The sequence below is a fragment of the Thermobia domestica genome, chromosome 4 (assembly GCF_964235325.1).
Source record: "Thermobia domestica chromosome 4, izTheDome1.hap1.1, whole genome shotgun sequence".
Taxonomy (NCBI): Eukaryota; Metazoa; Arthropoda; class Insecta; order Zygentoma; family Lepismatidae; genus Thermobia; species Thermobia domestica.
The window spans coordinates 39,975,246-40,000,506 of record NC_137457.1 but is presented as its reverse complement, the minus strand read 5'-3'; the positions used below and the strand labels follow the sequence as shown (position 1 = coordinate 40,000,506).

Below are 25,261 nucleotides of genomic sequence, written 5' to 3'. Positions count from 1 at the left end.
AAGATTTATATAATGAATTGTCTTATTCCTCCATCAGATTTTCTATGCTTGCACTGAAAAAAACTACACCTGAAAAAAAAACTTTTCTTCAACTTCCAGCTCCCAGGCTATAAGTGAAATGCACTAGTATTGCGATTTCTAAAAAAAAAAACATATTTGGGAAATGATTTTGGTTTTCTTTACATCACCAAATTATTAGGGTGTGACATTATTTTCGATTTTAAACTCATGGAGAGCGTAATATTATAAAGGGAAACGGTCTTCAGCAAAATACTAACTGTTGATCATGACTTAATTCGCAATGAAATCCGAGTAGGTCTCATTCTACTTTGAAACATTCCGTTCTATTCTCCATGTTCACTAGCTTCTACAGTCCGTCTATCTGCTCATGTGTCTGTTAGTATTCGACGCGATTGATATTGGTTCACTCCTATTCATCTTTGATATACAAGGTGAGTATTTCTAGTGTTTACAACTTCAATCACTTCTAATTCTTTATTATCGAAATCTCATACATACGTGGTTTATATGTCATTATACTGCAAAGCGCTTCAACTTTTTGGTACGAATCCATGATGGCTCAACGTGTGCACCTGCGGTCATCCTGCGGTCATCCGAACGAAAGTCGATATCCTGCTAAATAATAGCAAGCATTTCTTGGTAATGTCTGCGATGGTTGTTGTGATGATATGTTTCAGTTAACTAACATAATCAGGTAGGGCAGGGGTATACATCTTATCGTTCACAAACATCCACAGAAAGCAACCAAGTAGCGTGTAATCTGGAGACCGTGGCTGCCAGGTAATTGGTCCACCATGATCTATTCACTTATCTGGGAAACACTGATCAAGAAATTCAATTACATCTATCAGGTAGTGCGGCGGGGACCCATCTTGTTGCCACAATAAGCGGCAATTGTGGTCACTTCCATCTAAATGTGGAAAAAGGAAGCTTGGGAGCATATCAAGATAGACGATGACGGTGATGGCACTCTCAGCAAAGATGAATGGTCCCTACACCTTTGCTCTGGAAACCGCACCAAACACGTTCATTTTGGGACTGTCACAAACCAGCTACATGTGCACATGTTGATTTTCCGTGCAACAAATACTACAACTGCTTGTATTGACTCGACAAGAAAGGTGAAGAGTTGATTCGTCACTCAATACCACATTGTTCAATGATGACTCATCACCAGAAATGCAATTAAATTTGTAACACAGAATTAATGTCAGGTATATTTATTCGCTTTATTCAGTGTTTGAACCAATCACAGTGTGTATGGATTCATGCAAAAAAGTCTCAGCAATAAACGCCAATCAGCGGTCTGAAGGATACCAGTTTCATGTGATACACGTCGTGCAGATTTTCGGGAACTACGAAAAAAACTCTCCCTAACTGCTTCCATCACATCGTCAATCACGGTGAGAGCCATGATACCTTTGTGTATTGCACAGAACAATCTGCTTCAACAAATAAGTTGTACTATTTGTACGCTATTAGTTTGCTGGTTGGTTCCTTGCTATACTGAGTGCGAAACTTACGCTGTACACTTGTTATTGACTTCGTTTCTTCAAACTAAAACACGCACTAATCTCTTTCCGAACCAGTCAAAATCTCCATTTTCAACGACTGACCGGTGACACTGCGTGTGGTCAATTCTGCAACTTCTCACTACGTGAATCAAACGTGAAGTGATCTGCAGTATAATGACATATAAACCAAGTCTGTGTGTATTTCGAATGAAGAATTATAACTGATTGACGTTGTAATCTTTATAAAGAATCACCTTGTATTTAGTCCAAGATTCTCATAAGATTTTCCTCAGAGGTTGCCTTTACATTGATTTCTTGACCCCAAACACAAGGGCAATTTACTAAAGAGTGGAAACCGAAAGACGCAATTCTGTCCAGAATGAAACTATCCGTTTTTATATTTTCTTGAAACTGACGTTTAACTAACAACCCTTTCAACATCTCTCCCCCAAAAAAGGGATAGTTTTATTCCTGAAGGGTGACTTCTTTACAACCGAAATGTAAAACGTAAATTATTTTGTTTATATTCCCTGGCTATATACTTCAATAATGGCGACAGTTTATACAATTTTGGAGGATTTAGTGCGGCGTCTTAAACCTTTTTCCCGTTTAACACTAAGCTCATACATTTTATATGAAAAGGAGGTATTAGAAATCACAAAGCATATTAGTCGATTTCGTAAGCGCTAAAAAATGTCATTTTCTGCACTAGTTCTCACTATCACGTTTTACGCTAAGAAAAATGGATCCCTAACATTGAAGAAGTATCGCAAGGTCTACGGCTACTATTTACGGAGATGCTAGTCTGGTTTAGAAAGGGCAAGATTACGTTACTTATTCTGCTGGATTTCTAGTTTGCAAATAAACATTGCATTGCTGATTGAATGCGACATGGTTATATTGCTTAATTTGAGACAAAGATACATGAATATTTCACCGCTTAAAACTAGAAGATTTCTACACCTCTTTCAATGCGATAAGTGCCCGTCTGTCCGTCCATGGATAACTTAATCATTTTTTTAATAAAACGACACATGTCATGTTTTGTCAGACTCGAAATTAACAGCAACATTGTGTTTGCTACGCACAGATACACATTTTGTGACACATCTATATTTGTCAAAATGTTTCTACACTTAGTACTTTAGAAATAAATGGACGTTTTTGGAGAAACAGCAGTGTTTCATATTTTTTTTCAACAAAAATACTGGTTATTCTGACATGTGTTGTTTGAAAAAAATCGTATTAACTACCCTTTATTTTCTACCTTGCTGGTCGTTATATTTTGGAGATTATATATTTCATTGTGACATTCTTTATTTCTGTTGACACTATCTTAATCATATGTTCATTTAAAGTCGGTGTTACATTATGATGTTAGCTATATTTTTCATCGAGGCAAAAACAAAGATGGAAAACAATGTTATATACCAGTTCATAAACCAGTGTCGTGGATGGAGTCCATTTTTCATTTATGTGATGTATGCTTCGAAACTCTTCGACTACCTGCGTCTGAGAGTAGAGGCACGTAGAAAAACAGAGCGACTGCGAGCCCATACCAAAAGATGAAATATTTTTACTGCTTACATTCAATTTTAAGTATTTAACGCACAGTATTATTATAGTGGATGGCCGAAGCAGAAACATTACTTAAGTATAAATTATTTAATATAGTAGATCCTACCCCGGGATTTGCAACCAAGATGAATTACTCTTCGCTTTGTAACTACTTTCTGACATTGCCAATCGCTTGTATTGTCCCTTGAACTTCACAATGAAGAAGCAGTGTTTACCTATTCCAATCGATTACAAGTAATGACTCCACAGTAGTACGTAACGTCCCGTAGACCATCATAGACTTTCAAGAACAGTCACCAAATTAGATTTATAGCTCATCACTCATATGTCCGGCATACATTCAAAAGGGACGATGCGAATTATTTCTTTATTTGTCCCAACCTCTTTCGTCGAACTACATTTGTGTTAATTTTTACAGCACGCTGTTTCTATCCTCAATACTCAGAAATATAGAGTTGCTTCTTATTATTGTGTAACGATCTTAGTCGGTATGCCGTTATTATTAATAGTAGTAGCAGTAAGAAAAACACATAGTTCATTTTGCATGAGCATATTTTTTGCTACGTTCAAACTCTTTCGTTAACTTATTGCAGGGACCTACTGTAGTTTTAATGCCATTGACCTGTTCTTCGTTTCCCTCCTTCAAACTAAGTGTTAGAATAAATACTACTTGCTGTCTTGTTCCCAAAAATTTCCCCCGAATTAAGCGAACCTACACCATTCTTTTCTTATTTTTCCTTTCCAGTGTTTCCGTTCATTTTGATTTAATTTATTTTTCATATTAACTAATGCTGGTGGTAATTTAGGGGGTCTCTCTTGCGTGGGCTGCTACTGCGCTTTCTAAGAATGCAGCATTCATTTTGTTCTTTCTTCACCGTTTTCATGGACTAACGCCTGTGCCTTTCGGACACATTAGGCGACATTTTCGTCGCTTATACGAACGTCCACACCTTGCTTGATCATATTCAGTGTAATGAAATCCTGATAAATTTTGTGTCGTTCAATCGTTTACTTAACCTTCGAAATCACTATCCGTCCCACTCCTATATTGCATTCTCACGAGATGTCATTTAGGACCTCATCCACTGGTGATCCTAAGGGTTTGGTCACTTCTGTGACTTCCTCACCACTGGAATATGTCTTTTGGGTGAGCTTCAGTTTTAGTCTCTTTACGTGATCCACCATTTAGTTTGCGATATTTGTACCAGAAGTCGCAATGCAAAAGAATATGTCTAACAAACATTCCGATTGTAAGGATGAACATAAGGTTCCCTTTTCGAGATAAGGGCGATGAGAGAGGAATCTAAGACACATACTTCTTTATAATATGTCCTCTTGATCCAAGTTGTTGAACAACATTATCTCAGCTCATCCAATATTGTTATATACAATCGGACGCGATGAGAATTTTCGATCTCCTGATCGTATTTTTGGAGAAGGAATAAACTCCCACACATAAGTGTTCTGTTTGGGCACGTACATATCACATTGCACCAAGATCGTGGTGTAGTACTCAAAGTCCGTAGTTCAAAAATCCTCTTGTATTTCATCCTTTTCCTGACTCCATTCACTTTCATCCACGATGTGTCTTCATGAATGTTTTCCTCAAAGCATTGAAATCTTTTACCGTATACAAATCTCTCTCCTGTACACTAATGTATTGCTGACTCGTATTGGGAATTGCGAGATAATTGCATTCTGCATACTTGACATTAGGGGACGCCTGTTCGACGAATGTCTCCGTATCTTCAGCATCAGACGCTACGGCCTTTGTCTCGTTTTGATAATCGAGTGGGAGTAGCCGGAGACAAAGAGAATTCTCGATGGACTTCGACCAGGCAGAGTTGTCGGCTCTATACGCCAGTCGGTAGGTCTATCTGTTCTTCCGTCGGCTATTGGGCATCTATTGGGCAAAAGTGCTTATAAATGTGATACTTGCGGTTACCAAGTAAATTAGAGTTAACCTGTGCAAATAAGTGATATATATGATATAGATTTATGTCAGTTTTTTAAAGATGTAATACGATATAAGGTTATAAAGATATAAAGAAGCATTTGTTATAAAGAAATAATGATATGAAATATAAATGTGAATTCAAAGAAGATTATAGATGTAATAGTTAGAAGAATGATACGGTGAGGATTAAGAATAAAGGGATATATAAGATATTTAGTTTTAAAAATTGTAGAAGGCTGGCTTGGGAATAGTTACATCGTTTGTAGTATTACGATTTTTAGAAGCTAACACTTCACTTTCCTATTATGAACCACTGTTTTACGTGTAAGATTGAGTTTGCGGAGTTTGCATTTGAACTTCGTTCCGCGTACTCTGTCTATCTGTATTTGTCTCATATAATCTAGCTCGTTGCTTACTCCTTCTCTTCGAGAATGGTGAAACAGCTATGGTCCAGCATCTAGTACCACGAAGCTTATATAAAATAAGCTTATTTCGATAAGAAGATGGTTTTAAAAAAGATGTGAGTCATAATCTAGTAAGGAGATGCATTTCCCACTACCGATTTTTATTTGAACGGTGGGTAACACCCAGTACCCAAATGCCAACGGATGTTAGTTTCGTTGTAAGTGCAAATAGGATTTCATTTGTTCGATGGTAAGGACATAGAGTAGAACTGTCCCTTCCCTGTACACTTCCTGCTGAATCTCATCACCCATCTGGGGAACGAGCTCTATATTCTCACCCTTAATTCTAGGGGGCATCCAGAAACCAAATTCTAGTAATTGACTCAGAGTTTAAACTCTTTCGAATTTATCCAAAAAAGGTATCAAACCTCTCTAGATCTCTTCCATGTTTAGTAATAAGAAAGACAAGAAATACGTGCGCAGACCATCTAAAATTTTATAATTTACTTCGAGGTCTGTCGGTGTTCCATCAAGTCTACGCAAAATCTCTACTTAACAGGTAGATAAACGTTTCACTGTATTCTCCATTTAGTTGTTTCCTTGCTTTTATATCGTATCTTGCCCTAAGTACGCCTTGAATTCCGAAGATGGAGATCCATTTTCCGATTTAAAATTTCTTGTTCCTGTGTAAGAAAGTAAGAATATTCTACCCTACTGTCGGAGAAGTTCATTCTGCGTGCACATTTGACTCAGGCTAAGGGACTACAGTTCTTTATCCTAAAATGAAGTATAAACATCGCATTTAAGTTTTCGAGACAACATTACTGCCGTAGACAGAAAACTAAAGGAAGAAGAAAGACGAATAATGAAGGATTAACTTTAAGAAACCCGCTCCAGTTGAAAAACGTAGATACGGAGAAACAGTCGTATAAGCAAATGCTGAAAGAATCTTTGATTATGCGCTTACTTACCTTCACTAACGTGTCTGCTTACTACTGACGCATCCACGTTAGCATATAGTCACAAGAGAACATATAATTCAGATTTAGAGTACAGTTTCAAATGCTCATTCCTCGAAACTGTGAAAGGCGGTGGTTTTCTTTCATTCAAATTTATTCAAACTCACGAACGACGGCAAACTGAAAGGCACAAAGTTGCAATTGGAAGTAACAACTCTAGTCATACAGTTGGTAAAATTAGAAACGACCAAAATTGAATAGTTAACATCGCTCATTTCTAAATACAGCTAGCAGATTAAACTTAAAAGAATGACAAAAATCAGTGAAATTTGGGGTTATACTAGGCATACTTTGGGAGGAAGGCAAGAATCCGCGGTGGGGGTACATCAGTTGATTTCTTTGGAGGGAACAAAATGTGATTGGGAGGGAAAATTCCCCATTCCCCAAAAATCGTGATAAATGTCTTCAGCCAGTCCGTATGATTAAGTTCACTGTGGGTGATTATCTTTGAACGAAATTTCCGAAGTTTTACCTAAACAAAAAGGTGATTGTTTATCAGATTTAATCAGTTACTGCAGGATAATATGATTTAGTTTAAGAAATTTGAGCCAGAACTTTTATTGAACTGGCACATATATTTATTATATAATAAAAATATAATTACAAAATATTCATTCTTGAAACTGGAATTTCTGAAATTGCTGGAGCATATTCACTAAATTTTAGCAAGTTCATGTTTTATCTCTCTATCATGTCCTGAAATACTCCACTTTAGGCATACACTTTATCCCATTTTCATCTGCCTTAGCATACGTATTTTGATGTCATAACAAGTCAGTCTGAAGCAAAACTCCAAACTATGCAAATTCAATATTCAAACTTAAAATACAGGGTGTTCAATATACAGTGCAACCCGGAGTTCGGGATAGTAGAACTTTTGAACCTAAAGTGATACACAAATAATAATTATACCAAAATGAAGCCTTGTTCATGCACATATTTTTAAACTAGGAAGCAATTATTGAAGTACACTAGGAACCACACAGTGTTGCCAGATGTAACCGAAGGTGTAAATTAATTTTTGTTTTGCAAAACATGTAATTGGACTCATAGCTCATACGTATGGATGTTCTGTCATTAATTTTGTTTGCTTAGTTGGAGTAGCTTGGAAACTACGGGGCAGAAAAAAGAAGTTTTTATTTCCACCGATAACTAATCGAATGACGCCTCTGTAAGAAGAAACTAGGTAAATCGTAGTTTTTTTTTTATAAATTAACACTTTGAATTGGCAATTCTGCTGATGTTTCAGTGCATGTAAAGGTGTCTTAAGGATATATTTGCATTATGCAACTCCTGAAAACAACGAAAAACAAACTTTGAAATTATCATAATAAAATTTTTACTTACATGGAAGTGACAACATTGCTATTCATTTCTATGGGGCTATTTAAAGCAAGGGGTATACAAGAACAATTCCAGAATTATTCAAGACCTGGAAACGAACATTCACAGTGCCACTGAGAACATTAACATTTTTAATCTTCGTAAAGTTGCTGCCAACCTGGTGAAACGTGTGAACGAGTGTTTGAATCAAAGCAGAGGACACTCCCAGCACCCAATGTAGAGATGGTAATTCATTTCTGATAATAGCAGTGTTGCCGGGTGCATAAAGTAAACGTTTTATTTGCAAAAAGCAGACGGATAATTGTCACACTGAGTATGAGAATCCTATGTTTCAATCAGCATACTAGCGTACTAATGGAGAATGTGAAAATTTGTTTATATATATAATATTTCCCGGAGCAAAAACCTGAAAATATACTACTGCAAGTAAAGGGGATAGATGTGTAAGAAAGTATATGTGTGTTAAATTCTAAATTTTGTCGAAAGTAATAAAATTATATTCTGTCAATAGTAATAGTACCGTTCATATCATTATATGCCCGTAAGTTACTTTGCACTTCTCTGTAAGTACTCAACTAAATATAACTTCACAAACAACTAGACAGTTTGTGTTACATTCTAAATATTTATATTCTTTTCTATAGATGGTTTAAATATTAAATTCATGTTATAAAATTGAATATTTGTGTTATAAAATATAAAGTAAACGAAGTAAGTATTCGAAATATGCGATAATCAGTGAAATGCATTATAAGATATATACATGTTGACAAATGCAGTCTCGCAGGCGACGAATTAAAAAAAATAGGCAAAAATTGTAAGATAGTATTTACTTACAACAGTAATAATTATCATCAGACTTCTTCCAGTGAGATAAATTATGTACTTATTACATATTTTTAAGGTAAAGAAACTCGAAACATAGGTTGATATCACTCTAGTACCACAGACAATAATACAACATTGTACACTTGTTAACAAAGAGTAAATGTTGATAAAGGAAGTGGAAAGTAATTTGACAAATTTCCCATACATATGAACAGCTTTTAGTAGAGAAACAGATAAATAAATAGATTTAACTTGATGTGAATACTTGTAGAAATTAATACGACTTACAACATCAACAAATCACTCAGAACATATGCATGGAATTAATATGTACACGTTTACATGTACTTACATAATGTCGAACAGTTTTTACCTTACGTATCTGCTTTGTTTTCTTTTCAAACGAAATGTTTTTACTAGCAGTACAATGTATTACATCAAGACAGTCAGTGTCAAATTTTATTAATATCCCAAGACCGTTGTTCAACTTAAGTGTATTCTCATATTCTGAAGTGTAAAATAAAATATTACTGATCATTTACATATACTATTATATCAAATTGATTTTTCGTCATATCATTTGTAGATCTCGTAAGTGTCATTCATGTTTCTCGGCATATGTACATACTGGTAAAACATTATAATTATCATTTTAGTCTTCATTGTTGTCTAAACTTCCCTATGTTGATCGTGAAGATGGTGCAATATAGAGTAATATATATGTTTATAATATGCAAACAAGAACCTGATTGATATTTTGTTTTGAGTATACTAGGTATAGTAAATAAACAAATATTCAGGAATATTTCAGCATATAAATTTGTGATATTAATTAATGATTATTGTTTTATTTAATTTACATAAAGTAATTTACCTTAAGCACGGCAATATCATGGCGGTCTTTGCTAAACCATTCTCCAGATTCATAATCAAAAGCAATGACGGAAGAGAATTTTGGGTGGATATATACTTCAGATATTAATCGTCTTTGTCCTCTTTCTTTTAAATTTAGAATTCCAGCTCTTATGCTATATGAAGCATAATCTCTGTAATGAAAAGTTAAAAAGGAATGACATAAGAGGAAGGTCACAGTAACCGTTCATCATGTTCTAATATAATATGTAATACTTCGCACGTTAGTTGCAAAGGTTACATAAATAGTAATATGAAGTAATGATTGAATACGAGACTTTTAATTTTGGTTTATTTTTGCACTGATTATTTTATTAGCATGACATTAATTATAACTGTTCAGAAAATATATTTAATAAGAATTAACTAGTACCAAAAATACATCTTCAGGCTAAAAGGCAATGTATATCGTACTATATTGTTATTATTAATTTTGATTTTAGCAAGTACATTCGTAACCCCAATAATAGTAGTGACAGCAATACTAATGTTAGTGTGCGGTTTGACAATATAAATAAAACTTTAAGGTAAAATATACAATTAACAGATTTGTAATTTGTATCTGTCATTTATTCCTAAATACCTGAACTCTATATTATAACTATTCATTTCATTGCTTGGGCTACATTAAATATATATATACACAGTGTATATATAGAGTGTTCTTTTTAATAATAAAGGTGCCGGTAAGCTGGGCTTCACCTTCCAAATGGTTAAAATGCTTGTTGCATACTTTTCAGGGTAATAATAATAATAATAACAATGAGCGTAATATATAGCCCAATTTGCTCGAATTGTTCGGACTTGAAATTCTACACTTTCGTGTAGGACAGTATTTACATAAAAAAATAATTGAAATATAAGCACTTACCTAGGAATTTATTTCGAAAGGTTCAAGGTCATTTGGGGGTGCCAAATTGAATTAGAGGATATGTTGTATGAAAATTTGTAAACTCGCCTCTAGAATTAGACTAAATTTGCACAAAATTTGGGATTTTGGTAGTCCGTACTGCCAAATCCCATCCTCTGCGTGCGTCCCTTTTGAAATGTCTATGTTTTATACCCTATTGTTGACTGCAATGTAAATAACGAAAAGGTATAATAATTTAAAACATGATTCACAGAATAAGAAGTGTCCTTGGCAATTAAAAAACGGCTATATTTTTGTGAAATTTGGAGATACCTACTCCACGTCCCTCTACACACCACACACTTACACGTTTAAGATCCAATTAAATGTTCTTAATTCGGAAATATTTACTACTTCCTAGTCTGCCATATCACACAACAAATCGCACGTCCAACTAAAGTAAAGATTACTTAATTGACGAAAATCCATCCGACGACGTTTTAGACGCTTGGACCATTTTCAGATTCACAGGATCTCTTGAGCCGCCGTGGTTGGAGTTTCAATCATTTCCACCTATAAATCAGCACAAACTCGAGAGCGCGAAGAGTTAAGTTGCTTCTCAGTGGGAAAAAAGAACAAGATTTAAAACAGGAACCTTGGTTTACTAAATTGCTTTTCTCAATATGTCCGCAAGTAACAAACATAAGGGGGCGTAAATATCTACAGAAGTTTCTGCCAAGGTTCAATTATTTCTTTCTGTAGCAACCAGAGAAACAATAGCACTATAATTTCGATAACATCTGTGTGCTCCTTCGGTAGGCAACACTTCCCGTAAGAAAGTTAATCCAAAATTGTACAATTGGTAGGAAGAAAGGGTAGTTCGGAATGATCCGTGGCTAAAACAAAAGACTCGTAACCAGCTTTTATAGATAATTGAATGCAAATTTTGAATTATTTCTGCATCTTAAAAGCACATATTCATTTACTGTTGCTCATGTTGTGTATGCATATGTGTTTGTGTTTGTTTGTGTGTGTGTGTGAGAGAGAGAGAGAGAGAGAGAGAGAGAGAGAGAGGGAGAGACTGACGTTTGCTGACTTCTGCTTTCGCTTTATTGTCTTATTCACCACATAAATTCATCCCCCAATTTGCCATCTCGAATGGCCATTAAACTTCAGCGACAGACAAATTTTTGGGGATTATTTTGTTGTTACACGTCAGTCTGGTTGTTTCAGAGCCTTTATGGTTTATATTACCTTGCAAAAAAGGAATAAACAAAAGGGAAGCGCAAGGAAGTTGCTATCTACCGTTTCCCTTGGGTGCTGGCTTCCGAAGAACTCCCTAAGAAAACAGCTGATAACAATTCAGGTCCAGGCTCATGAGCTGTTAAGGCGAATATTGATAATATTGAAATATAACAAGTGATTTGACATGAGCAACGTTGGTGCTTTTGAGACTCAGGTTGTATTATACTTACCTTTACGTATACCTACGTATGCATATACGTATCTGGCAAGCCGACTGGTCGCAGGGATTCATACACACATGAATGAAGATGATAATATTTTCTTAGGTAAATTCTTATTTATTAAATATGCATATATGTGGATATGGAGTTGAATGAGAAATATATTAACAACACAAAATTTTCACTTTACAGAGCTTAAACGCTCAAACAGAAGAAGTTGCACTGACGCAATCAAATAAACGAAATAATAAAAAATGAAACACTTAACATTGCATAGTAAACGTAGATATGCGCACACTGTATAAAAGCACTAGAAACATTGAGCTTGTATTTGATATCACTTGCACTATAAACTTATGATTCACACTGAGATGAAAGTTTCACTGCGTAATTAGGACAAAAGGACTGGGAAAATACAGGAAACACTAGTTGACGATGAAATTCTTGATTCCAACGAAATGCTACATCCCCTAAAGATGGTCGTTCCTTTTAGCTTCACATCAAAGTAAGATTCTTTTTACATATTTGAGTATTCGACACACTCCTTTATATTAATAGTGACAAAACGTTCTTCCTAACTATTTGTTCCTTCTTCCTACGACGACTTGGGCTCACTTCTTGCTTCTACCAACGCTTGGGAACATGCCGTTCGCTATACTTCGGGTTGATTGTGCGTTATACAAAATAATAAAGAAATGTCAAAGTTTTCCACATTAATATACAATGCAAATATGACGACGGTATAATGGAGAACACTTGCAACATTTGTTTCGGTCTCGTGGGAGTGAAACTTGGAAGTGATAGTTAAGAAAAGTGTTGCACTCTGAACTAGTAGATTCTTTCCATGACTATTAGATTTTTATACACTACTATTATACATAAAACAGTTCTGGGGAAAGAAGTGAACGTTGGTAATTGTGTTAATGTCATTTCATTTACGACTCCTACAAGCCATGAACACTGTTCTCACGGTAGGAAGGGTGACATAATATGAATACATGGGAACACGACAGACGACGAAAATTCGTTCACACACAATATCAACTTCATGTCCAAAATATTCCGAATCTTAATAAATGTTGTTGTGGAGAAAATATATATGGAACAGTCATGGTAACGAAAACTATAAGTTGGTAACTATTTTTAGTGAAAGAAAAAATGAGCTTGCTACTACGAAGCACTTTGTCCAGACGATAAGTGTTGTATTGGGAAACAACAAGTTCTATCGTGAGAAACGATAAGAGCAGCTGAAGAACACTTGCAAACAAAGAAACAGTTGAAGTTCTCACCAGCAAGGAAAATACCTTTTTTTTTCTACGAGTAAAATAATGATTTCGTTCCATGAATAAAAGTTAAAAAAGAAATTCACTGTTCGCCCAAAAACGTAATATTGTGGCCGGGCTAACGGTCACAAAGTACCAGCGAGCGAAATATAGAAGAGCTCATATATTTCTAGTTCCTGCATACTTCCGACTGGCATCAAGAAGGAACAAAGATTCAATCAAGAAGATCATTCTCTGAGAAAAAAATGAAAACGAAATCCGATGATCACTCTGTACATACTTTTCAGTGAACTGTAGCCACGTTGGCAGCCCTAGCGACGCCCCTAATTGTCACAGGGACATGAACTAAATCTCTTTGAAGGCTTGTGAAACAGATTTTAAAGAGAAAACTTTTGTGTCCTCCTACGTGGGACAAATAACAGTGTTGCCAGAATTCCACAAACTTAAAATTGTTTATTTTTTTATTTTCTTCTTCTTTTACAAGTCAAGCATGGGGGCATAGAAGTTACCTAGGTGGAAGTTGCGTTCTACAAGCTTTCTAACGAAGTATTGTTCATGTCCCTGTGACAGCCAGGAGCGTCACTAGGGCTGCCAGACAACGTGAAGGGAGCGGAGACTGCTACGAGGTTCCGAAATTTATTTCCCTTGCTATTACTCCTGGACCCTTCCTTGTTTTGATGTGACTGTTCTCAATGTGTGGCGTACATGTGAGATTTTTTCCTGCATACGACAAATAGCAGTGATGGCAGCGTTCCTTAAAGTTCAAATATTTTCTATGGGCTTTCTTTTATAAGAAAAAATCACTGGAGGAATGGGCAAATTCAAACCCCCATTCATCCCTCATATGCCCAACGACCAAATAGAGTGAACAGTATTACAAGGTAGAATATTCATTTATTTATATTGGAGCCATATTTGTGTTCTTGTAGTTTCTTTGGGATAAAGTTAAAGTCAATTTGAATTTCGTAAATGCATCTTTAGTTGTAAAGCCATTATCATATTGTTAATAAACGCAACTAAAATTTAAAAAAAATAAGATATTGGTATTGCAATAACTTTATTTGCCTTTAACTTCATTTCTTAAACATTTGTGTTCCTGATGTTAACCCACCCAATTTTCAGTGTCTAGTAGTTTTGAAAACGAAAACGACTGTAATCTAAAACATGAAGATCAATTAATAAGAATGTATGTAAAGTGAAAAATAACCAGTATGAAGCAGACACAAGAATTTTTCTTCATGTATTTGAATCGGTTGGAGAGAAAGGGAGTGTAAACCTAATAATTCACAGCCCAGACACGGATGTGTTTGTGTTAGCCATGTCATACTGGCATGAGTTAAAAGACGTCGTATGCCACAATTTGTGGCTAATCGCAGTTAATCGCTGGTTTTGGAGGAACAGAGGTCATATAGATTCAGAAACATTTGGGATAAAAGTTTCCTAACGTTTACCATCTCTTCATGATATTACAAGCTGTGACTCGAGGAACAAAGTAGGAAGCAAATAGGATGCTCTCAGTTTAGCAAGAAAACCGGATTCTGTTTTAGATTTGCTATAATTATTTTAGCAACAAGACTTGAATGATACTCAACTTCACCAACTACAGCTGTCTATTTAAAGATTGTTAAGATAAAGGGAAACTCTTGAGATAAAAGTAGATACATCCACTTCATCTAATTCTCATCAGCAGTTCGTGACATTGTTTGTTTACCGTTCACCTCCAATTCTTTCCGACAACATGTACTGAGATGCACTGTTCAACTCTACTATTGGAGTAAGTCCACCATTCCGTTTGCAGAGCCTTTAGATTTAACCAATTTTGTTTTTTTTTTCTTAGATGACAGAAAACATACATCCACTTCTGATGACAGCCTGCCGTACCACATTGTATATGCAAAACCAACTTAGAAAATATTGTCTTGCAAATGTTTCGTAAGTAAGTCGTCTTGCTGCAGTCATTGTGCTTGTTAGGACAATTGCAAAAATCTTGTAACAAACTATTACTGCGAGGAAGCCGATAGTGACTAAGTAAATCATACCCAATTGCAATCATTAAGAAGAACAAACCCTTAGTAAATGCAACCCCTTAGAAAATTGAATTATCTTTTAAATTGATACGCAAAATTTAACGCAACAGTTACGATACGTTAGGCCTCAAGTGATTTAAGTTTAATTTTTAAAAAGCGGAAATTTTGAAAATCAACAACAGTTCGTTTCTGAAATAATGAAGTATTATTAAACAACACGAGAAGATGAGGGCATTATTTGTCATTGAAAATTGGCTGGATTAACATCAGGAACTCAAAAGTTCAACAAATGAAGGTAAGTGCAAATAAAGTTGTAATACTAAATTTATATTATTTTATTTCAGTTACATTAGTTACAATATGGTAATTGTTTTACAACTACATATGAATTTCAAAAATTCTATCTTTAATAACAAACTCAAACTGTCTTTGAACTTATCCCAAAGGAGCTCCAAGCACAAAAATTCATAACAGTATAAATAAATGAATATATGTATAAGGTAACCACGAATGTTCTATGCTTTTCTACCCACCACCTTCGAACATTGATATGTCACCTAAGATGTACCACGAAGATCAAAAAAGTCTGCATCACCATCGACGACCTTCTGCCAACGTTCTGGGATGCCACGGGTTCCATTGCGGTAGAACTTAGTGGGATGTGAAGCGAAGAAAGTATCAAGTGAATTTGCAACCCGTAATAGTGATTTGAAATACCGACCTCTTAGGTGGTGGTCCAAGGAATGGAACAGATTATAATCGGAAGGTCCTGGAAGTATGGAGGATGCAATAGTGCTTCCAATCCAAGGCGCAGAATAGTGTTCCGGGTCATCCTGGCCACCTGGGACTTAGTTATGTCGTGTAACAGGAGGGCAACTTCGCGGTTCGAAAGTGCTAGCTCCAGAGTTTTGCATTTTAATTGAACAAGGCTCAACTGATGAAAGTATAAAGATACTAAATTCAACCCATATATCGTTCAATGCGTGCAAAATTTTCATCCAAATATTATGGTTGACATTACTATTTGACGTCTTTAATGTAATCATTTTTATCATATATAGAGGTTGTTTTTACCATATAATAAATTCAACCATAATTTCCGACTATAATAGGGTTGAATGTAATAGTTGAATTTACTCATATATGGTTTTCGGTAGGTTGATTTTACCACTAAATAGTTGTTTCAATCATATTTTTTTCAAACGTATTTTATGGTACATTGAACTATAATATACTTGCCCATATATTAATCATATTTTTTGGTAAATTTGGTAACTTTGTTTTGTTGATTCAACCATATCGTTTTTTCTGTGAAACCGGGCACAGAGGCTATGGGGGCATCAATATGTTAACGGGTCTCAAGTCATTAAAAATTCTCTTACAAATAGCTAAATTGTGTTTTGTGTTAAGGTCTGGAGGGTCACGGAAAGTTAAAGGGGGAAGGCCCCTCTAGTCCCACCCTGGTTGCGGGCCTGGCATCATATATGGTGTACCCTGCAGCGCCTTCGCCTTGGTATGTGGAATTGGAGGGGTTTACTTGGCATTCAGGTTTAAAGTCTGAATAGGAATACAGAAGAGGTGTGTGAAAGCGCCGAAGGACGCAACATAAATAGACAATTGAATTCGAACTAGGCAGCATTATCTGCCTACTCAAAGGTTTGGTCCAGTACAGCAAACTGGATTTGAATACAAAGCATATTACCCCAATAGTGGGTATGTGACAGGAATGGAAAGAACTGAACCGTACACAGCGATTATTCCGCAGTGGAGCGCGCAATACAAAAAGCGCCAAGCAGGAACTTTACTTATATCGATGTCACAGACCGTCGAATGTGATGTACAACGTTAGCTGGACACAGAAGAACGGTAATGAGTGGACTTGTCGGGACCTACGATTCAAAGACATATGCTGGACTAGTGTTACCGATTTCTCTGCGTAAGCACCACAAACAAGACGCCGAGGTTACACATCTATTTCAGAGAACTACAGAAGTCATATATATATATTCATAAGGAGGAACTACATAATGTGTAAGGTTTATCCAACATTTTTAGGGTGATCAAATCTAAGAGGCTTAAGTGGGCAGGGCATGTGGCCAGGATGGAAGAAAGAACGAACGCTTTGAAAATCTTTTCTGGAAGACCAGCCGGAAAACGACCATTAGGAAGACGTAGGAGCAGATCGAAGGACTATATTAAAATAGATCTCGCAGAACTAAGCACAGGGACATGACATGATCTATCAAGAATTAGAGGTTGAATTACTTTACCCTATCGTTTTAAAAAAAATCCAGTATAACTTCTGTAAAAAGTATAATTTTTTTAAAGAATATGGTGCGTATGTAATTTGGAGTTTATGAACATGCCACACTTTTAGGGGTAAAATCAGTCAAGAATGACCAATCGCCCCCTGCCATTCATGTTACTTTACAAAATTTCAAACATTATTTTGTAGGTTCCCAATTAACTCCGCTGTTTGGAATTGGTCAATAATAAAGGAGTGAATTTCATTCCTCTTGTCATGTGACAAGAAATATTTCGTGCAAATTAGAGTTTTGTGAAACAATGTATAGTGTTTAAAATTACAGGCATTAAGTTAATGTTTGGAGTTGAAGTTGGAGGAAAAAAAGGAAAATTAATTTCACTTCGTGAAACTGTTAACAATTTTTTCTCCAAAGCTCCAAATTTTCATGAAATATTAGGTATGTTTTCTTTCAGGCTGTAGTTAGGTCTATTATTTATGTTGTTACGCGCGAGAGTTGGGGGAAATTAAACCAACTTCAAGATTACATTTTACGGTAACTTCTGTGCTTTTGTTAAACCTGATTTCATGAAGCAACTTTTATTTTTGAAAGTGTAAGAACTACTATTGTTGGTATTGACTGAAACTAATGAAGAGAAATATAATGTAAATGTGCAAGTTAAAAAGAAATCCGCTCTCTTCTTCAACGCACAGTACAAGTTATGCTGATAAAACGTTATTTTGTAAAGAAGAAATAAAATATATAATACTAGCCCCAAATGTCTTTTGGGCATTAATTAGGAAAAACATAAAATTAAAACCATTTTTTTTTCTAAAAACGAAATAAAATATTTAACTTTAGCTCCAGAGGTCTCTTGGACATTATTTGGGATGAAATTAAATTAAAGTTGAATCTGATTATGAAAACTTAAGACTCCAAAAAATTTAATCCAGCTTCAAATGTCTTTTAGGTTAATTGAGAACAAAAATGAAATGTAGAAGTTATTTACCATTGAACAAAAGAAGAAAAGATCAATAAAAGGCAAATATTTGGAAATGAAAGAATTCTAGTATTTTGTCTAGACACCTTCTGCTTCTATAACGTCACCCAAACGATTATTTATACTAGCTACAAGATTCGAGAATATAGTTGGATGTTGTTGGAAATTATTCCAGTTCTATTACATGTGCCTCAAGAATTCCTTTGTTACGGTTTTGTCGACGTTTTCTTCCATTCTTGAACGATTAACGCCCAAAGATGTTTTATGGGGTTCAGGTCTGGCGATCGAGGAGGTCATTCTATACATATTAGCTCTGGATGATCTTCCAACCATGCTTGAGTTTGCCTCGAGGTATGAACACCACTGTTGTCTTGCATAAACACGAATTCCTCTTGTTCTGGAAATTTTTCATGTAGAGACGGAAGCAGTATATCCTCCAGCACTTGCATATAAGTCGCACTAGCCATTCGTCCAGGAACAGCAACGATCTCGCCCGGACCTTCAGCTGTCATATACCCCAAAAATGAGCTGAAATTCGTCTTGAATGTTCGGTGCGAATGACATGTTGTGGAAGACATGTGTCCCGCGGTTCCTGTATAATAGTATTCTCCCTTGCAATCAGAGAGGAAAACCTTCTCATCAGACCAAATGACGAGATCCCAATAGGCTTGTGGAAGACTCACGTTCTTCTTAGCCCATTCTGAACGCCTTTCCTTGTGGTAATCTGTCAAAATAGTTCTCATAGCTGGTTGTGCGTGATGGGGTGCAGTCGCAGTAAACCGTTGCCTAAATGTTTTGTGTGAACATCCTAGTTCAACAGCTTTGTCTCTCAACACAGACCGATAACGCAAAGAATGGTTCCGTACTTCTTCAACGAGAGCTTCATCTTGGGTCTTTGACGCTGCCCGCGGTCTTCCACTTCTGGGACTTGACTTAGTACATTCTCTGTTTCCCTGCTCCCTATGACGGTCCAGCCACATTATCACGGTTCTAGGATCAAACCAAAATCTCTAGCAATGAGAGACAATTTCTCACCATTAGCAGCACGGCCAATAATCTCGCCTCTTTGAGCAGCAGTTAACTCCAAAGCGCCTTTAGTTCTAGGCATTTTTGCTGACACTAGAATGACAAACGAAATACTCCACAGGATGTATGAATGTGAAGGCGTGTGTTAAGGACCAGAGTAATATTATATGTTGATTTATTTATTGATGCATGTTCTCTGTGGGTATTATTAATTTTGTTTTTGTAAAGAAGCAAGTTATTACCCGCAAATATAAATAAATTTCTAGCTATAATCTTTTTCTATTTTTGACAAAATAATATGACGAGTGTGGATCTTTTCATTTGTTTTTGGATGTGAGACTGTTGACCAGGGTGAAAAAAATCATGATTTTTCTAAAAAAATATAATTTTTGTTATTTTTTTTACTTAAATCGATTTTTATTTAAATCAAAACTTTCTTCTCGTACAATACAAGTCGCGAACTGCAGAAAAGAATTTTGAGTTAATCACCAGTCGTTTATCTATTTCTATTCCAAACAATGTATCCCAAGCATTATGGAAAAAACTTACAGCAACGTTTGTCAACATAACCCTTTTCTTTTCGCGAAAGTTACTGATGTTTGGCAGGGGCATATTTTTTTAATCGAAACTAGCTAGCCCCACGAAATACATATAAAGTCCATAAATTTTGCCTAAAATTAACTACCTCTATGGCGTATGGAACCCGGAGGATCAATTCTACGTTCACAAAAGCTTTCCCTGACTTCTATCCTTAGCCAACTGGATCCAGTTTCTACTTTGTATTCCTATATCTGCGAAATCCATCTAAAAGTTGTCTTCCCATCTGCGCCTAGGTCTTCCTAATGGTCGTTTTCCGATTGGACTCCCAGTTAAGACTTTGAAAGCGATCCTACTTTTTTCCATCCTGACCTGCCCACTTGAATCTCATAGACTTGGTGACCCTAACAATGTTTGGTAAACCATATAAATTATGTAGTTCCTCATTATGAAGTTTCCGCCATTCCCCATTCCCGTTCCTTTTGGGTCCGAATATTCGTCTGAGGATCTTGATCTCAAATACTTTCAGTCTATGCTTTTGACTCATGCAAGCGACCATGTTTCGCAACCATACGTCTGTTAATATTTTCTTAGATATTTGAAAGTAATCCCTTTATTAAAAGTATTATTCGATATTTTAACGCATCCAAAATTTGCCGTATTACGATCCCGAATAACTTCTATTTATTTAGTTCATAAATTTCGCCTGAAGTTTTAAAATCTATTATTTTTTTCGCAGAGGGGATCGAGCTTTCCTAAATACGACACTATTACCTGAAAACAAACAAATAGACGTGGACACAAAAGAACTTTCGTCTTAAATTTTCATGATGATTTCTCCGTAGGAATAGTGTTAACGATTTTAAAACCCTGTGTTACAAAGAGAAGAAAGCAAGATTCACCCGTTATCCGTTCAAAAGGGGATTTTCTCTAATCATCCTCTGCATGATACTGTTTTCATATTGTGCTTACATAATTTGACTCTTATTGTATTTTATTATTATCTTCAATAATCGAAATAACAGAACAGAAACGAGATTTTACTTTTTTCACTTTAAATTAATTTATTTCGGATTTTGATTTAAACCAACGACTTTTATTCAAAACATCAAGTGATTTAAATCTTTATTAAAAACGTGATTTAAATCAGACTGATTTAAATCAATCCACCCTCCTGTTGACCCAATGAAATTTCCTTCACTAGTAAGCAACTACTTATTCGATGAGTCATCACTAAACGCCATAGGCAAAGAAAGGCAAAGCAATATCGCCTGAAGGTCGTTTGAAATGTGTGTCTTGCCTTGGTTTACCTGCGAAGTGAAGGCACTTTGTTTCTTCTACTAAGTTCTGACACATTTGGCAATGAAATATTGGTCTGTCTGTGAAAAGAAAGAGAGGAAAGAAAAAATATGAGCTCTCCGCGTCAGTCTATTAGATCTTTAAGCATGTTGGAAAAATAAACCATGTTCTGTATTTAATCAAAATATGGTTAATTAACTAGAGTTATTATCATTAAAGGCCGTATCTGTCCTGGAACCTTGTATTATACCTGGAAAAGTTCGTGTCAGATCCAGATGAAATGTAACATTTTATGATTATTCAACGATAAATGAAAAAATGGAAGTACACTCTGTCTTAGTGTTCGGTGCGGAAGACCTGGGTTCGATTTCCAGTGTGAGTTTATCTGCTTTGGGACAACACGTTAGCTGTAGGCGCATGTCTCATATAGTCTCGGTGCTGCAAATTAAGTTATACTTCTAACCATCAAACCCATCAGTCTTAAAGCTCATAGGATTATGAGAAAGTGATTGGTGTGATCCGTGATGCGTTGCAATTAAAAAGCCACAATGAGAATCGCAATGCTGGATATAAAAGTTGATCTCTCGCTGAAGCATCGTGACTTATAATTAAATTTCAGATTTTTATCTTCTAAAAATTGGGCCTATGGGTTCCTAATATAAGCTTGGCAAAGTAGTTAAATATATTCTAAAACTCATGAAATATAATCAACAATTAATTTAAAATTATTGACTGAGTATAACTGTAAACCCAGGGTTTAAAAAGAAATATGTAAAAATAATTAGACACATAGTTGCATTCGTCTGGATTTTCAAAGCACGTTTTTACTGTTCACATAAGCTTAAAAATTATCAACCAAATAATTACAATTTCCATTCTCCCACGAGAAGAATAAGTGTACGAAAATGTTATTTGCGAAGCGTTTAAGCCCCTTTCCTCCCCCCCAGAAAAACAGCAAATGATAAAAGCTATCCCAGTCAATAAACGTATTAACTATTCATTGTAAACAGTTAAATTACTTCCTTGCTTTGACCATTTAATTAGGATTTTGTAGCAATTACCGCCGTACATTCTACACGACAAATTTTACTGGCTCGCTTGATTGAATTTTGATAATCCCTTAAAATCAAATAACTTATCTTTTCTGTTATTCTCAAGCGCTTATACTCTTACAGAACTTGCAGTTATCTTTCAGTGCAATGTTTTGACACACACAGACGCACACATCAAACAAGAATGGCAAATATAAATTTAGTGAGAAGAAAAAGCAGAATCATGTTGTTATAATTTCATTTAAAAATTAAATGAACATTAATGAAAAATTAGTTTCACGTTCCACGATAAAGTCTCTTAGGCTAAAGGAGATGGATCACCAACGAAACTAAAGTTTCTTAAAGTAAAGCTTTAATAATCTCCCAACGAAAATCGAATCCAAGACTACACGAACCACAGGCGCACACGCTACCCACTACATCAACAGGAACGGTTAGGGTTTCTTTAACTGTGTCGTAGACACTTTCATTTCCATCGTCTCCAGGGTTGTTCGGTTATAAAGGATCCAGGTAATGAAATTCTTATCTAGTTTGATTACTGTTTCCCAATAGCAAATTAATTTCATTTTACTCTTGAACCAATTGATTTCGTTTAATAGGGGTGATCGAGAAGCCCCAAAGAATATATACGCCATACTGAATCAAATTGACTCAATATGGTTTAAAAATATTACTTGCTACACTTTTAATTGACAACTAATAAGTTTATGTTCATTATTACTGACAAATTTCTACTACTTGCAGAGACTATTCGGAGTAAATGTTTTACTTAGTTTAGTCATATTTTATTTTAATATATTTTTTAAAAAAATATTTTATTCTTTTTGTTTAATAAATATAATTATTTTTCGTTCTTTTTCTATGGGAATTAACAATTCTCATTTTTTCTTTTTATTATGGGAATAAGGAAAATATTCTGAACAATTTTTAAGCACTTAGCATCAAGGCTTAGATAAATATGCTATTTTATTTTGCTATCTGTATGATATATGAGATATATTTTTCTTTCTTATATAGGAAAATTAACGTTTCCCTTTTGCCTTCTAAGAAAATTAGAAAAATGGATATTCATAACAGCATCGCTTTCAGACACTTAATGCAGCGTTTCCCAACCTGTGTGCCGTGAATGTACAGCTGGTGTGCCGCGAATAATCGAAACAAAATTATTAATTTTATAGCAATCAAATTGTAAAACGTAGGGAAAATGTATATTTGTATTTCACATTACTATGAGCCTCTACTATGAGTCTAAAATTTTACGTTTCATACCGTGTTACTGTTTTGTACATTTCTGATGTTGAAAAAAGTATTTGTTGTCATTGTTATGACCATTATTGCTTTTTTATTGTTGCACACTATTTTGCAACTTGAAAATTTAAAATATCATTAAGTGCTTTCGACAAATTACTTACATTTGTGTTTTAAAAGTAAAAGAGATTTGTTTGTTCTTTCGTTATTTAGTGTTCTTCCTTCTTAGTAAAAGGTTGGATACAGTTTTTAAAAGGAAAGCGTATTTCTAAAAACTTGAGTCCAATATTTCATTGGAACTGTTTTCTATTTTTAAATTAGAATGAAAAATAAGCATAATGATTTACTACGGGGAAAAACAGTGTTCGAGTTTTATTCTCTGTCAGAATGAGATCAATAATCACAGAAAAAAAATAGCATTGTGTTTTATATTTACAAATAATATCTATAAGTGTGCCGCGAGAATCCAAGAAACACCCGTAGTGTTCCGCGAGTTGAAAGAGGTTGGGGAACGCAGACTTAATGTCAAGTAGCAGGTAGACAATTCTATTTTGTTCTCGCCATGAAATAAGCATCCCTTTTTCTTTCTTTCTTCATGGTGGCCCTTCAGACGTACCTAGACGATAGCCAGTAGTTTGCCTGAAGGCATAACGTCGCATAGCAAACATCTCGGCTCGACACGTGCCAATATACCTACCTTCTGAATAGAGTTGGAAGTACATTTTTTATTTTCATGATTTTATGGAAATTTTTATATATATATATATATCCGTTTCTGTACTAGTTCCACCTCTACTACTTATCTCCCCAAAAGTAAGTAAATCGCCTTTATGAGTACTAATATTTTATTGAAAAAACGTGTTATGAAGAATTAAAAAAGATCCTTCGGCCGGGTTTGAACTCACGCCAAAAGCAATTCTTGTTACCAGGCTACAACGCGAGCGCGCACGACCAAGGAGACCGATAGCAACAAGCGTATGATTTCTGTTATATACATAGGTATAGGCTACGTAGCAAGATACGGATAACGCCAACCAGAATTGTGTATTTGGTTACTACTTCCGGGAGTAATCTCCCGAGCAAGATCTCAACAACCTATTAAAAGCTAGAGGTTAACTATATCAATAAAATTCATTTCAAACGGTTCAGCCATTTTTGGTTATGATAACGCATTTTTCATTTATTTACTATGTAGATATACGTTAATAGTATTGTTACTGTCTTTTTTATTTAAATTATTTATTGATATAAAATGATGTAGGCTATTAACTTTAATATTTAACAGTATCATACAAATTTATCGTGCGTATGACGACGTGTCGTCGTCTCCAGGACTGTACCGGTCATGCCGGGACACGAGTGTGATTGCTTTCAGGTCACGAAATTCGTAACCAATTAACACTGGTTCCAAATACCAGTATAATAACAGGGTATGTTCTAACCCCAACGAGTAGGAACTGACTGTGGTTAGATTTTTTTCCTAAAAACGGAGCTCGATTCTCAGTAGAAGCCTATGGTTTTGGATCCCACGTTAAGCTGTAAGTCCATGTCTCATATAGCCTCGCTGCTGAATGGGACAATAAAGTAAAAGCAATTCTACAACTAATAACTAACGTTCTACAAAGAGCTCTGCAAACCATTTTCTTCACAGAA

At 35.3% G+C, this 25,261-nt stretch overlaps 1 protein-coding gene across 1 annotated transcript in view; it reads right to left on the bottom strand.

Annotated features, from left to right (window-relative positions):
- The window catches only part of LOC145683299 (trypsin-3-like), a 182,927-nt gene that overhangs the window by 55,953 nt on the left and 101,713 nt on the right, over positions 1-25,261 (bottom strand). Inside the window, exon 4 of the mRNA XM_081754660.1 lies at positions 9,540-9,711. Coding sequence (XP_081610786.1) covers positions 9,540-9,711 — 172 coding nt within the window. The remainder of the gene's footprint in view (positions 1-9,539; positions 9,712-25,261) is intronic.